At 34.8% G+C, this 16837-nt stretch overlaps 1 protein-coding gene across 7 annotated transcripts in view; it reads left to right on the top strand.

The window, feature by feature from the left end:
• QKI (QKI, KH domain containing RNA binding) overlaps nt 1-16552 on the top strand; it is a 166907-nt gene extending 150355 nt beyond the window's left edge. The window contains exons 6-8 of one of the 7 annotated variants that reach the window (XM_059835232.1): nt 319-615; nt 3327-3401; nt 8056-16552. In XM_059835232.1, the coding sequence (XP_059691215.1) occupies nt 319-615; nt 3327-3401; nt 8056-8072 (389 nt within the window). In that variant the 3' untranslated portion in view covers nt 8073-16552. Of the gene's footprint in view, nt 1-318; nt 627-1278; nt 1323-2556; nt 3402-8055 lie in introns of those variants that run through there. The other 6 variants (XM_059835216.1, XM_059835211.1, XM_059835208.1 and 3 more) reach the window with 6 other exon arrangements.
• The last annotated feature ends 285 nt before the right edge of the window (nt 16553-16837 follow it).

Raw genomic sequence — 16837 nt, 5'->3', positions numbered from 1 at the left:
CTCAGTCTCATGGAGTCTTGATAGCATAAATGAAGAAATGTGGTCTAAATGGAGCTTTTGTGCTGTGTAACCTGTTTGAGAAATCTACCTCACTGTTTTACAATGGCTTTTTTATTTTGCATGTTCGTACTTAATCACACTGGAAAATGGAAAGCTGTTTGCATTTGAATGGTGTGCTTTGGCACTGTGTGATCAGCGCATGTACTAATGATTTCCTTTTATTTTTCTTCTTTCCTACTTTTCCCCTTTTTTCCCATTCTTTCCACGTTTTGTACTGCTATCTCCATACTTTCCTCTGAATTTCTTTGCTTACTGTAGCAGCCCTTGCCTTTTCTCTTGCAGCAACAGCCCAGGCTCCAAGGATTATTACTGGGCCTGCGCCTGTTCTCCCACCAGCTGCCCTGCGTACTCCTACGCCAGCTGGCCCTACCATAATGCCTTTGATCAGACAAATACAAACCGCTGTCATGCCAAACGGAACTCCTCATCCCACCGCTGCAATAGTTCCACCTGGACCCGAAGCTGGTTTAATTTACACACCATATGAATACCCCTACACGCTGGCACCAGCTACATCAATCCTTGAGTATCCTATTGAACCTAGTGGTGTATTAGGTAAGATCTTTGTACACGGATGACTGGAGAATATATTGCTTATGCTTCTGTGATATTTGCAAGGTAGAGACCATGGGGCTCAAAGAAAAAAATTTGAAGCAACAGTCTTACCTCAGGTATGTCAAAACTGCCTAGGAAGACTGCTCAAATGGTGTAACTCTTAAAGATTTTAACATGTTTTCCGTTATTAAAAATGTGTGTTTAGTATATTAATAAGATTACTGAAAATAAAATCTTTGTTTGTATGACACTAGATGGTGGATACATAAGCAGGGAAAAAAAAACAAAACAAATAGAAGTTGACATCTATTATATGTCTATTATATGCCATCTATATATGTCGTTGGGCTCCCATAAATACCAGATTTGTTTGTGCTCTCTTCAACATAAATTTATTTCCAGTAATCTTTGGAAGAGAGAAATTCCTATTTTACTATACCTTTTTAGTAGCGAAACTGGAGAGAATGGAAAGGTCTTTTCTGAGTGTGTTGAGGTTTTTGCTTCTTTATTTAGTACACAACTGATAAATCTATCCTCAGTGTCAAAAAGCTGTAAATCGTTTTGTAAGCAGAAAATAATTTCAGTGAATGAATATAAAGCAAACTAAGTTCTGACCAGAAGATGATACAGTTAGCAACTTTACCGATGGTTTCTTTTATATACATTGGATTGAAATGTCCATCATTCCTAATATTTCAGACCATTGAATTGCTGTGTGAAGGCGAGAATGATAAAGCAGCCGTGACAATTCAGTCAACTGGTCAATATGAAAAAAGCAGTTCCAATAGTTTCTTCCTTTACTACCCTCTACAGAATCTAAATAATCTTTTCTCTTCAGCTTGTTCTGAATTGCATATGACCTTGGTGCTGCATAATGTTGATTTTATAGGACTTTGATCTTAGATTGTTCAGTGGCAGTTACTGATTTACACAAATTCTAAACACCTCTAATGAACACTGGACAATAAGGTTCAAAGTCAATATTTTGTTGAAAGTATTGCAAAAAATCAGTGTTTCACTTACGTGACAAATACTTGTTGAGTTATCTTTTTGTGTGCGTGTTCCCACGTTACATTTTATACCGTAAAAAAGAAAATGTATTTCAGACTTCTGCCTTTCAGGATTAGTGAATCAATAATGAAAATTTTCGTAGGACAGAAGTATGCAGTAGGTCTGTCTTTGAACAGCTCATGGTTGTTGTCCGTTACCCCATAGCCAAAACTCAGCATATGATAATGTCATCAATTTCCCACAAACATGTAAATGTTCTCCCCAGCTCCTCCACCCCCAATCTGCAAGTCCACTTGCGATACGTGCTGGGGTAAAGTCACAGTTATAGGCATCATCACAGTAGCTATCAGTTGCTGGTTAGTGGCAAACTCCTCTCGTGAATTCAGTTAATAGAAAGCAAAGAAATACATCGTTCCATAGTAATAATTTAATATGATGCAGGGAACTCTATTTCTTGCAGGATTTTCTATAAAGAGAGAGAAGGGGAAAAATTACTCGTAAAATGGCACCTGAAACCATTGCATACTTTTGGGCTTAGCTGTGAGAGCACAGGTGTATTGCCCAGAACAGATCTCACCAAATAATCTTATTTTAAAAAGGGAAAGGGGGGGGGGGGGGGGAAGACCACACCCCCACTTAGCTAGGATAGAATCAATAACTCCTAATACATCTGCTCTATTACCTGAGCAATTCCATAGAGTTAATTGAATTAAACTAGTTTTTTGTTGAGTTTTATTTCGTAATACACTCATTCTCGTTAATAGTATGCTATATTTTGTCCATTTTTGTGGTGGACCTTTAAGATGCCTTAAAATAATTCTGTTAAAAATAGCAGAGAAATGCATCCCTATTAGTATTTTTGGGGATATTGGTGTTGGGATTAAATTTTAGTTGGTGACTAACTTGTAATTCCCTTCCTTTTATCTTCAGGTATGGCTTTCCCAACGAAAGGCTAAGAATTCAAGAACGGTCTTAACTGATCCTTCATCAGATCTGAATTTTAACAAATGCTTAGTTTCAGCAGCCTTGAAAAAAGCTTGGCCTAGCAGTCAGTGACTTACTTGCACTTTTTTGCACATAGATTTAAAATAAAATAGTGCTATTAATTTGGATTAGCTCCTATTATTACAGAGTAGCTGTAATTTATGAGTGTATAGTAGTATACTGACTGCTAAGTGTTCTATATAGTGTTTGCTTTACTAATCACCTAATTCATTGCAGTTCATACTTATTGACTTAAAGTTTAAAATCACAATCTGTAGGCTTGAAGAATTGCTTTAAAACTTTTTTTTGTGGTAGAACTGGAAGTGATCTTAAGGTTAGCAAATAATTGTCAGTATTAAAAGATGGCATTATTTAAAATAGTCCTGCTGCAAGAAAGGCACTTCAGTGAATATGTGACTAGTAAAGCTTAAATGTGCTTGGGTCTAATAGATTTCATGAAATACTGTAATTTTGGGATTGTAAATGAATGGATTAAACAGGTTAAGGCCAGGATGTTTAAAGTAAATGCAATATTAATCTGCACAGATAAACTTCTTTTTAAGATTAAGATTTGAAACTACTGTGCCTTAACTTGTTGCTTTTCTTAAAATGAACTTTTGTAGTTAATGATCATTTAAATCCATTTTGATAAACCTGCTGTTAATGTTTTCTTTGAATGTTTTCTAACTTTGTCTTGGTAATTGCAATTTAACTAGGTGCGGTGGCTACTAAAGTTCGAAGGCACGATATGCGTGTCCATCCTTACCAAAGGATTGTGACCGCAGACCGAGGTTAGTTTAGTTCTGCAGTTCTTGTTTGTAAGAAGTGCTTTGAGTGTACATGAGATTTGCAACACCACAGCTGGTTAACCAAATACCCTATTTTGACCCATTCATTATATTTCTCAAAAATCTGAATAGTTAATATTTTAGAGCTTTGGGAATGCTTGCAGTTTTAAAAACATTTTGTAAACTTGGCTTTCCCAGCTCAATTAAATATATACACTTTTTGATCTATTTAATATAAACGCTATAACTGATTTCCTTTAAAAAACTATTTAAAGATCCATCTGCATCAGGAAACACTATGAATTCAGTGCTGCAATAATTAATATGGTCGTGTTCCTCCCCCTCTCCCCCAATTTGTTCTTTTAATTGGTGTGGAAGTATCAGATTGGTGTTGCAAAATGAAATGAATGGATGATTGCTTAATGAGAAAGAAGTAAAGGAATAAATGCCTCCTGTCTGTGTCTGGAGAAATCTGAAGATTTAGATTCCTTTTTTTCCAATAAACTTTTGAGCCACTGTACTGTATATTATGAGGAGGATGCATGTTCTCAGATACCTGACTGAATTCAGAAAGGTAAGGGCTGTGAAGATACTACTTCAAAAGTTGTTTGAGTTAGAATTATTAAGGGTGGGGGAAGGGAGGGTGTTTTGGTTTTTTGCCAAAATCTATTTCTTGGTATTTGCCTTTTGCTGCTAAAATGTGTAACCTGAAGGAGAAGCAACTTTTGAAGTCCTGTTGGTGAGATGACATCCAATATTTGGGCATCTCTCTTTAACCCTTAAATGGAAAGTAAATCTTCATTTTTCTCCTGTTCCTCAAGTGTAATGCCTTTGGACCCCTGAATGAAGTATTTAAGCTTATTGAGAAAAGTGATATTTTCGGTTTATTGACATTGGCTAGGAAGCAGTGTGGGGGCTGAATTCTTATCCCATCCCTGCTGCTGACTCACTGTGGGTTTCGGCAAGTCATTTAATCTCTCTGTGTATGTTTTCCCATCTGTAAAATAAGGATAATAATACTTCCCTACCTCACAGGGGTGTTGTGGGGGTTCTTGTTTTGTACAGGGCTTTGAGGATGCAAAGCATTATGTGCCAAGTATTATTATTCTGCTTTCATCAAAATCAGTGTTGTGCAGGCTTCCATGATATTGTAATATTCGAAAGTCAAATTGAGGTGACAGATCTGACATCTCCTAACATTGACTACACTTCACTTCTCACAACCTCCCATAAATTAACTACAAGAAACAATACAGATTTCGGTCAATACAGTCAAAAGGACCCTCCTGGATATTTGCTATATTTATGTAACACTTTTATTTTTCATATGTAAGGACCTTATGCTTTACAGAAAGTGTAAAGCTGATAACAAGACACTACTTAAGTTTCCTAAAAGGATTGCTTCTTCTTTTATATCACCGCACACTATTTACAGCCCATTGGCTTGTTCTAATTTCTTGAGAACTCTTCAATGGGCAACAGGGTATAATCAGAATGGGTCATAGCCCATATTTACCAAAAAAAAAAAAAAGAGGGAAAAAAGAAAAAAATTAAAATAGAAGAAAGATTAAAACCTATCTCTGTCAAGAGTAATGAGTGGTAAGGATTTGGTTATCTTTGAAAGTTTGACCTGATGTTGCAAAAAATCAGTTTTTGCTAATGTTCTTTCATGATCTGCAGTGGTAGTTTCAGGTGACAGGTGAGAGTACCTTTTTGTTTAATTAGATATTTGCCTGAGACAAGTAGTAAATACACTGATAAAGCATGGGGGGGGAAGGGGGCATACCAATTTGTAGTTGAAGTTCGTCATTATAGTGTTTACTCAACATAGATTTTAAGTATTTTGGAAGGGCCTAGATGTTTCATCTGGGTCATTTATAAGTAATTAAAATTAATAATCGGTATAATTTCACCTTCTTTTAAAATACAGCCATTTTCTGATAATTCAGTGTTCATATCTAGCCATATTGGAAGCCCACTGTCTGAAGTAAATAAATAAATACACGTGGCTTATCTCCTGTGGAATAAGTCATGCATACCTCTCTCTTTTAGCATGAAAAACATGCTGATATTTCAGGAGAATGTTATTTTAAAGTCTTATCTAAATAATCCCAGGGTGTATTAAGAAACTTACACGAAGTTAATTTTACAACTGTAATTCATTGTATTTTGAATTTGAAATCCTAGATTATCACTGCACAGATTTAACAGTTTTACAAAAGGTTTTGAAGAGAACCTTGTTCAGCAATAAAACAGTTCCTTTTAATGTGTTAAAATTATGTTGTAGAATTAAAATACTATGAGTATTTACCCTATTCACCTATTTGGTTGTTCTGTCACCAATATAATTCCATAGCTATAGCCTTGAAAAACAATGTCAGCAAACCGAAATACTTTTTTTTCAATGCGTAAACTTTTTTTTAATAGTTAAATGTCACTAAATTTATATTCGCATTCATTGGGTCTAAAGTTTGGGTTTTTTCAATTCTAAATCAACTTTCAGATTACTTTGTAGTACTACTGCGTTCACTTTTTAAGTAGGTTTTTATTCTTTGCCTAGTTTTTTTTAGAGATAAGCACTGCATTTAAAGCAAGAATCCCCAAATGTGTAAATGTTTTACTCTTGCAACTAAGCATTTAGAATTGGTGAAGGGTTGAAAAATATAGCTCATTTTAACTCAGAATAAAACCCCAGTTTATATATAATACAAAATTGAATTTGATGCATATAACAGAGAGACTGACTGATTTAATTGTAATAAACTGTAAATGGTGTTGCACAGTTGACAAACCTGTGTGTACTGTAGAAGGCCAGAGACTTGGCAGAGGATGTATCACAGGTGTACTGGTATTTTTAAAAGGTAGCTTGCTTTGATTATAAACTCCACAAGAAATATTAATGCTGAGAATTTTCTTGAATGTTTTATCCAAACCAACTGTCACATCATTTATATATAAATTTTAATACCATTTAATCAAAATTGTAATCAGTATCAAAATGCTTTAAGAGTCTGTGTTTCTAGTATACCTGTAAAGTGGTGAGATTGTGCCACATAAAATATTTATTTTTATTTTTGCTTATTTTTTCAAACAACCGTTTTAATTTAAACAAATCCCACTTAGCATGATTCTGAAAAAATTCAGGGAGCATGTGGTCTCATTTACGTTACAGTAGTAATTTTTTGTAGTGTTATGAACTGTATCTTAAATGGTAGGCCATTTTTATTATGTGAAAGTAAATCAGCCCACAAGAAAGATTCCTAAATCGATGCTATCTGTGAATATTACACCTACTGGACTTCATTTTATGTAATGGCACAAATCTGACTTTGCACTGAATACCTTTCTCACTTTCATCTCCTCTGCCTTAGTCAAAATGGCAACAGTACAAAAACTGTATCAACCTCAGAATTTATTAGCTATAATTAAGCTGTTGAATGAGTCTTAAAAAAATATATAAAAAAAAAATCATACTACTGTTAAGTGGACCAAGTTTGGTGAAGGAGAATGTGAGAGAATGATTAAAGAAGGAACAGCTCAAGAACATTGGGAATGATAACTTTCCACTTGAGAACTTTTTTATGTTTTACTGTAATTTGTTTGTGTTTTGGGGTTTTTTGTTTTGTTTTTGGGGTTTTTTTTGCAAAAGAAAATAGTATTTACAGGTGGCTTCTTTTAAAATATAAAAAATATAAAGCAGGAATGTATATGAAATGTCAGATTTTATTGTATTTGCAGAGTATTAGCTTTGAAAATGAATAAAGAGAGCTGTTTGTAGTTTTAAAATGCCTTATTAGTATCAATTAGATATTTTCTCTATTTTTTGATGTACTTAGAGCTTTTTAAGTATAGACTTTAAAATGGCAGGACTTTTACAGTGTTTACATGCAAGTGCATTTTATAAGTGTCCTATATGTGTAAAATAGTATTTCGTATGGGAAAATGCTGGCTAAAGTAGCAGGCTGAGCGTTTTCCTGGTTCCCACGATGATGCCTACGTTGCTAGACTACAGTTTAGTATTGCTTTGTATCATGAGGCCAAGAAATTCCATGTTGTTTGTAAATAGAATAAATGAAAGGCAATAAAAAATTTATTGAACAAAAACCCTTTGTTTGGCCCATAGTTTGTTGAACCAAATTGTTTCTCTAAATCCAGAATTCCTTAGATGACTCCATTCTTTTAACAACCAGTTATTAATAATCACATCCATCATTAATAGTTGCTTTAATGCTTGCACCTGGGGAGGTACTAATGCTTAATAGCAGTCAGATACTGATGCTGTGCACTGACTGTTGTTCCAGAAATCTTCTACCCAGTTCCAAAACTGTTCATCGTTTTTTGTTTTCCAGTTTCCTTCATCGACTGCTACTAACCATTAGTCGTTAGTCGTATTTTATCTCTATTTCTCCTGTTAACCAGTTTTGTGGGAGCGGGCTTCTCCTTCACGTGTCCAAATCATGATGGAGGGCTGTCATGATTTTATTGCATTCTGTAGATGGTGTCAATCAGTATGTCAGAATTAAACATGCTTGTTTTTTTTTATTAGTTGTGATTAGTTTTCATGTTGTCATTAAGCCGTCACTAGCTGGAACTAATCTCTTCTCTATCTTTTCTTTCTTTTTTTTGTTTTGTTTTTTTTTTGTTTCTAACCACCCAGCCGCCACCGGCAACTAACCTATGACCTTCTGACCTCTGAACTCTTCACCCAATGATGACCTGACCATGCCTGCCTGCTGATCAGTTAACTGGTAAACGCCTTTGCTTGCCTGTCTTCAGTGCAGCGAGCTGGGGCACTTGTCCGTTCGTCTTACCATCTAACAAAACAGACAAAGAAATTGTTGTCCTCCAACTCCGCTTTTTGTTGTTCTCCTGTTTGGGTGAAAGTGGTTCTAGAACCTGCACTGAATAGTAGTAAAGCAATAAGGTCCAACTCATCCCTCCGCACTGATCATCCTCTAGTGTCCCGCCCCAAGCGAACGGTAAGGAGGCCTCGCACGAGATGGAGACAGATGTCCCTTAACTACCCGATGACAGAGGCAGTTACTGTGAGAGACTTCTAGGAATATTTTTCTTCTCAAATTAAAAAAAAAAAAAAAAAGTCAAAGCTCTCTCTGAATGTACTGTGTGATGATGCATCATGCATGAACCTTTGGTCAGGGATGTCATTGGGGAAGGGATTCCAAAAAGTATTCAAAATTTGATATGCTGTTTAGTCACTACCAGTGCCCTCAAAGGGCAGACGTTGCAGCCTTTTTTCTATTGCCTGCCAAATTGGACGTTTTAAAGGAAAGTGTGCCATGAAATGCAGATTACGTTGACTTTTCAGAACTACGTTAATGCAGAGAAAAAACAGCAACACTATTAAAGCAAAATCTGAGTTTAAATTATTTTAACCATAATTTAATCTCCTCGGAAGATTACATGAGAACAAGGTACATGCATTATGTGTCACATTACTGGGCAAACTGTTCAAATATTTTTTTTAAACCTCCCTGTATAGAAAAAAAAATTCATTAAGGATGTAAAAGCCATGCTTGCCTATTTGCTGTATACATGTAATGAAATTGTAGATAAAGTGTAGTGCATTGAAACAAAATGAACAAAAAAGTAGATACTTTTACTATACAAGGGTGCTGGTGCAGAAAAAAAAATATATTTTTGGAAATGTAGCATTTTATACTTTCAAGTGTTATAAAAAAAGAAAAAAAGAACAAAGAAACCCTTTATTTCATTAAATGATTTTTTCTGGTGGTTGTCAAGAAACAAAAGACCAAAAGAGCCTTTTAGTCTTTCTTTTTTATTTTTTAAGTATTGGAATAAGTCTAAAGAAAAGGAAGTGCCTTATTTTCTTCATGGTCATTTAGTCAAATGTCTTGTATAATCAGCTTCTCCCTCAGACAAGTTACTGCATGCCACTCAGTCGCCCAGTATGTGAAAGAAGCTGTGAGGAAAGACAAATGATGAGTTGACCATATTAATTACCTGATTTTTGCCATACTAGTGTGATGTGACTTTGCCAAAATCTCTTTACATAAAATATTTGCTAAGTTTTTGTCAAACCAGCCCATCATTATTTCAACCACTCTACTTTTTAAATCATAGTAAATGCCGTACTTGTGCAATGTAAACCAAAGGGTTCTGTGATACAGACTGTCTCATGCTAAATGAGACTATTAGCTGACAAATGTTTGTAGAGCTGGAAGTATGTCATTTTTGTTCAGGGATGGAGAGGAGTTTTCTTGATTTTGGTTGGAATAAATATACATCAAATATAGTAGGCTTCGGCATCACCCAGAAAACTAATGTTCTGTGGATAATGAAATTGAAAGTGCTTCGCTAGTTCTCAGTTACAGTCTGAGCATGTCCCCAGTTTCACAAGCAGCTCCTGCAGTGGCAAACAGCATGCAAGTTATTTATTTTTCAGCTCTTCTTTGACTACTGTTAGATCTGTCCGCTGGCTTTTCTCCATAAGATAAGCAGGAGAGGGACATCAGCTAATTGTTTCAAGTCCAGCTATAGTTCATTTTTAACCTTTATTTCCACATGAGATTCATATAGCTGGGTAATTGCAAGAGCTGAAGCTGTTGAACGCACAGTATTTAATTCTGAAAACGTTAAGTGTTACTTCACGTGGGGCTCAGTACTAAACTTGGCAAATATCAGGTGATAACTTTATTCCCCTCTTGTCAACTTATTCTCCTCCTGCAAATCTTCACAGCTTCCAAATGAAAGGTCAATGGTAAGCTAAGAGGGCTTACATTTTTAAGCACCTGCATGGTGACCTCATCTAACATCTTGTCTCACCTGGAAATAATTATCAGTTTATTTACTATGCAATAGACATTCATCCTTTTGTATTCAGCTAGCTTTTTGTTTATTGTGCCACCGGCTTTGTCTTCCTGTTACACATACAGTTGTGTTGATTTTACTTACAGTATATGCTGTGCCATTTTGATTTTATTTTGGTTGGTTGGTTGAATAAACTTGCGACACTCAAACATTTGAAGAGAGATTTGCTAAAACAATACCAGTATTTGATCCAGTTTCATCTCAACTATGATAAAACCTGGACATTTTAGATGTTTATCAAAGGTCTTTTACTGGGGGGAAGGGGAAGTGTATGAAATAGATGTGTGACATGTGAAAGTAATGTTTGCTCTGAACAAACTTCTGAAAACTTAGTTGACAAAATTTTGGATCAACTTAAAAAAAAAAGCATGACTTTTGAAATCTCTGAATGCCTTGGTTCTCAGTATTATCATTCTTTAATGACTTTTTCTTTATTAAAATAAGTAGTTTTAAGACTTCTTTCTGACAGTATTATGTAATTTTTTTAGAGTGGGTAGATGGGAGTGTCGCTTGTATGTAACCGTACAGATGACATGTATTTGTCTATTCTTTATTATCTTAGTAGTTTCATGCTATGTATGTACCATAACCAACCTATTGCCTATGAGAAACATGTAAGATAATGTATTTACAGCCATTGTTACAAGTTTATAATGTATTTTTCTATCTTGTTTTATATGTATGTTATATAACATTCAAAAGAATTTTTTTCCTGATTGAGAAAAAAGGATACAAAATGCAAAACCCACAATTTTGATAACTGAAAAATTGCCAATTGTTTTGCAGTACTTTATTATATTGGGAGTGTTGTCTTTCTTGGGCTTTTAGTTAGCTACTGGATGAATACATTAGACATATTTGGGTTTTAGTTGGGTTTTTACATAGCTTGCATTTTAATTCTTTGGTTCTTTGCTGTTTCTATTAACCCATAGCATTATTTTAATAAATGTTATAATACCAACCTACTAACTCTGGACTATGTCTGTTTATTAACCATTACATGTTTAATTAAAATAAACAAATAAAGACCGAAGAATGTAAAGTCTTGAGTTACTGGACTAACCCTGAAGAACGTGACCACAGATAACACAACGTGACTTGTTTTTATGTTGTTTGTCGGCTGACATTCTGCACACTACTATTAAGTTGGCTTTGGTCATTCTGGCCTTTTACCTTGGGGAATAGGTGCCAGTAGAAATGGGAACAAAGTAGCATTTTTTGAGGCATTCTTCTTGTAGAGTCTTGCCACTTGCCTTTCAGCATCTGCATTACTAATTCCACACTTTCTTTTTCTTTCTCTAAAATAATTACTGTCGGCTCACAGCAAAAGAGCAAAGGTGCCAGTGTATTGGCAAACAGCAATGGTGTACAGAAACCAGTTTGATTCTTTGTTGAACCATTCAGAGGTTGCAGTTAATCTCATAGTAATTTGTGATTTGTTGGTTTTGGCACCTGATTCACTGTTGCATCATGTAACATTTCTAAGCACAAAATACTTCTAGGTAGAATTACCATACATCGAAATACAAAATCTGGGGGGTTTCCTTGCCAAAAGTGCCTTATTTTCTTCATGCTACTTGTTAGTAAAATACTTTTTTTTGTACTTCTGCTATAGTTTATCAGTATTGCCTAGCTCAGGGGAGTACAATTTCTGTAAGCCAAAGGTCAAACTGGATCATTTCCTAATGACTGCAGAAAGTACAAAAATACACCTTTCACTAAATTACCAAGGAACTACCATTTCAAATTCCAGGGCTGCTTTTATGTGATCTCTATCCCTGTGGATGACTATAGCAACACGAATGCAGGGAATTGAAATGGTGAAAATGCCGTTTCGAATGTACATTTATGCAAATATTTTTACAGAAACATTTCTCTTTCTTAAAGCTTCTGCTGTCTTGAGGCTCCTTTACATATCCTGGGTCATCTCTTAGATTTGTAATCTTAAGCGGACAGTAATTGCAGCCAATGTTGAGGGAGATCCTTGATGTAGATCACTCTTCAGACACCAACAGCTTTTGTGAAAGACCAGTTTTTTCCTGTAGATAGTAAAAATTCAGATGAGGAGTCTTTGCATCTGTTCAAATGCCTCTTTTAACTTATGGTTTCAAACTACGTATCTTGAAATCCATGCGATATAAAACTTTAATTTTAAAAAGTTCTCACAGTACTGGTAGTAATTAAAATAGAATGCATCTTTATTTTATGGAGGAAAAATAGTCTAGCTCTGATGAAGATGTTTGTTAGGTTTTTTTTATGGCATGTAGCTCTTTTTTTTGTTTTATAGAAATGCATAGGTACAGCAAAATATCAATGCATTTAGAGTAGTTTCACTTGTACAGAAATATTTTTAATTTAACAGATCATGAATATGTTACTGTCCTAAAAGTCAGCCAGAGGCAGATGATAAAAAAAAAAAATCAGTCATTTACAACAGATAACATCAGGACCTTTTGAATGGATAGTAGCACAAGTGTAATTTCAAAGCCAGTAATTAATATTCCTAAAGAATTTTATCAGAGACACACATTTAAACTTTGTGAAGTACTCTCTCCAGTTCAGGTGGAACTATTCAGATGGGACAAAAGATTAGTATTTTATATTGAAGAATACTTCTATTCCCAGAACTACTGCTTTTCTGTAATATTTTTATTATTTTGCATTTTTATTAGATATGAACTACTGTCATACTTTATCCACAGTGCATTTTCATCTCATTCTTCATTATATGCAGTAGTGAAAGTTGCTGTAAGTTTTGAAGTACTTTAAAGCCAAAGGGCAGCAAAAAAAGGAAAACTCCAAAATAAAAATTTTATACTAATTATTGTTGTCCACCAAATGCATTTCTGTTTACCTAAGTGCCTGTCTAAAAAATTTAACTATTTTGTACTTCACCTGCTTATAGGAGAGAAACAGGCTATTTTCAGAACTGAATTTGAGGATGGCTTCCATATCGCTACATCACTGAAGCTAGGTTGTTCTTTATTATTATTCTGGGGTTAAATTGTCCTAACATTTGAAAGATCATACATTCAAGTCAATTAGAGAGTTGCTGTTCCATCCAATAAAGGGATTTGCCTTAGGGTATTATTTTTTTTTTTTTCAGTAGGTCAGAATATAAACTAAAACATCATAGAGCCTTTCAAAGTAAAATCTGAGCAATGCTATTCACTTCTTAAAATTGAACTGTTATACTAAAGTGCAACAAATTTAATTTCTCAGTATGGGGGTTTTTTTGTGTTACCAATCCAGAATATATTTCATAAAGAGTCTTCAGGAACATCTTTCAAATGTTTTTAATGAACATATGTTCAGTGTATACTGATAATATTGATATTTTATGTGAACATATCTTTAAAAACTATGCACAAAATCTGCATGTGATGAATGGTTTATTCCCAGATTGTACTCTTTGAGGGGGACCACTAAAGGGTTTTCTGCCCTGAAAATGCAGGGAAATATTGAAGTGTGTTACCATCCATTAAGAAATTACTTTAAGTTGGGGAAAATATACTTAGGAGTATACGAAACTTAGTTCTTCGTGTCTGGGTAAAAATAGCAGTCATCATAAATAGCGCATTGTACAGAGTGGAATCTGAGTAACACATTCCTAGGGTTGAAAGTACATAATTGTTATTGGAATTTCAATTTTGTTTTTAATATATTTGATGTATTTTTCTAAAACACTGTTAATGGAATACTGTCCAAATAACACATGAACCGTAACAGTAACACATGGTAATCAATGTTGAATCAAACTGGTTAATGGAAGTACAGTGCTCTTCCTTCTATGTGCCTGTGCACTAATTGCAGGTGGTATGGTTCTGCATAGGAGGTGGGTGTTGGGCGCAGCAGGTTGCAGTGCTAATTTCTTGGTGCCAGCAGTTTGGATGTCCATCTGACAACAGACTAACTGGGAGGAATCTGACTCCCAAGGCAAAGATTAACTGAGATCTGAAACTCTTAGAAGAATTAATTGAAAAACCAGCAACAACAAAACAACATATATACATATACGCTTTGACTTGTATTATGGCAGTTTGTGTGAAACATTTAAGGTTTTGTTTGTGCAAAATAATGTATTCTGAGGGGAAAAAAAACCATGGACATTACCAAAACACATGTAAATAAAACACCTTTTATGACTGTACATTATGTGCAATAAAGTAACTGGAAAAAGTGCATGTACTTTATCCTCAAAAGCAAACTGACAGCTGTCAAAGCTGTAGCTGTAGTTTTATTTTCTGAAAAGTTAAATTTTATTCTGTATCTAAACAGCAGAATAAAGAATGTACATTTTTCACACTTCAATTTTCATTAATGCTTTTAGCAGTGTTATGGAAGATGCTAATTGTTGAAGAGGTTTAAATTTTCATGGTCATCTGATTACCAGGGTATTTTTTGCATAATAGTTTCTTATTGAATATGCTGGTTTTGTCTGTAACTGTAAATGAAGCAAGTATGCATTACATACCGTAAACATACGATACACATTTTTAATATAGGTTTGTGGATGCACCGATTCTATAAATTTCATAAAGATGACCAAGTGATTTTGATGTTATTGTACTTCTGTAAGCATCACTGTTACAATTGTTTAGAGCAAATAAGGAAGAGGAGTACTACTTTGTAGTAAAGCTAATGTACTGGTTTGGGGTGGGGGTTTTGGTTACTATAGCAAATGAAGATCATAAATCTGCCACCCTACCTAGTATGAATCTAGTGAGAAACACACTTTGGAGAAGAAATAGATTATGGTGTTTTAACATTTTCATTAATATTTATGTGATAATGCCTGGTTATAGTTTAAGACAATTTCTTTACCAAGGTGTTCTTTGCTAAAAAGTGCTCCTACTTTATACTGTTTAAATAAAAAATGCTTTGCTTCAGAAGTAAGTGTACAATAGATACGGTTAAATGTGGTGTCTTTAGGAGTCTGGTAGAATATGGGAGGGGAGGCTAAATGCCAATGTTTAGGTACACTTCCTCTCCTGCACTTTTCCAGGAAGGAAGAAAAATTTGGCATAATTAGCATTCAAAGATACCTTCCATGATGAGTCTCAACAAAGTGGTGGAGGACAACTGTCCTCCTTCATCCATCCAGACCCCTAGAAAACAATTATGACAATCTTCCTTGTCTCTCGCACCAAGTCAGTAATACCTATCTATGATCACATTCATGCTAGGAATTGCATTTATTGGGGCTACAAATTAAAGTTAGATGTGAAATTTAATGGCTGGAAGATTTCTGTCAACAAACTTTACTACTGTTCTACCAACACTTTCTGCATAAGTGCTTGGTATGTTTATGGAGGATAGCCTAACATTGCTAGATGTCTCCTGAATGTTTTTACTGCAGTTACTGTAGTTCCCTCGAGGAAATACAAGCCTAACCATTATCTATGTCAAAATAATGAGAGGCATTCATACCAGAGAGTGCAAAATGCAGTGTCTTAAATGAGTGTCTTTTACTTTGACATTCAGGTCTACCAGCAAAAGTAGAAAGAGATACTATCAAATTGTTTTCTCAGTATCCATATCAGGTTCTTAAATGGTTAAAAATAGACAACTGACAGACAGTTCCTGTTGAGTTGAACTCTTCTAAAAATTATCAACCACAAATAACCAGTAACTCCACAAACTATACATTTAAAGTTTTTATTACAAAATAGCATAGCATTTATATGCCTTTTTTAATTTCTGCAACTGCATTTTCAAAGTGTTTTCATCTTCAGCGACAAATAAGGTTGACTACTTTGAATAGTAAACTGGATAAACTCAGAGGTGAGGTTCAAGGAAAAAACACTAAATAATGACACACCTCTCAACATTGCATCATTTCAGCAGCTCATCAGTAAATGAACGTGCTTTCTCTAAATTTTATATATTTGTAAAACCCTTATGCAGACAAGGGGCTAAGCAGAAAAATTACTTTTTTTAGTGGAACCTTTTCGGAATGAATTCTGTTGATTTTCAGTTCACGGGGGGTGGCCATTCTGAAACAGGAGGTACTTCCACTGGCTGAAGCTAGGAAGATCCCAGGTCCTCTTGCCATAGGTCAGTCATTCAGCAAGCAATTGTCTCAGTGATACTTCTGGTTTGCTTTCTTAAACTATGAAAATGAAACCTCATCTTTTGTATCCAGATCTTTGTGTATCATGAAAGATGTATCTGTCTCTACCTTGTATGGCAGTGTTTTAAAGGGGTATTTTTTTCGTTGAAGTTACTACAGTAAAAAGGCAGGTTGCGTCATCAACAGTATTATGGGAAACGTTACTATACAATAAAGATACTAGGATTGCTATTTTGCAGTCTCACTGTATTATGTGCATTAGAAATGTGCAACATAATAATAGTGTAATATTTATTTGTTAGTTGTGTACACCTTTCCAACTATGATTTCCAGATTCTGTTGTTTGGTAATTTATAACAGTGGACAAAGTGGTTTTCGTGGGACAAAGAACATGCCTTGTACAGTTCAGAGGTAGTGAAAGGACAAGATACTGCAAATCACTCCTACATATATGCCTTTTCGTGGAGAACAGCCTTTTTCAAAGGAAGGTTTTAAGATCTTGGCCTCAGATGTTAGG

Source organism: Gavia stellata, chromosome 2 (assembly GCF_030936135.1).
Source record: "Gavia stellata isolate bGavSte3 chromosome 2, bGavSte3.hap2, whole genome shotgun sequence".
Lineage (NCBI taxonomy): Eukaryota > Metazoa > Chordata > Aves > Gaviiformes > Gaviidae > Gavia > Gavia stellata.
This window is presented reverse-complemented; position numbering and strand designations above follow the sequence as displayed.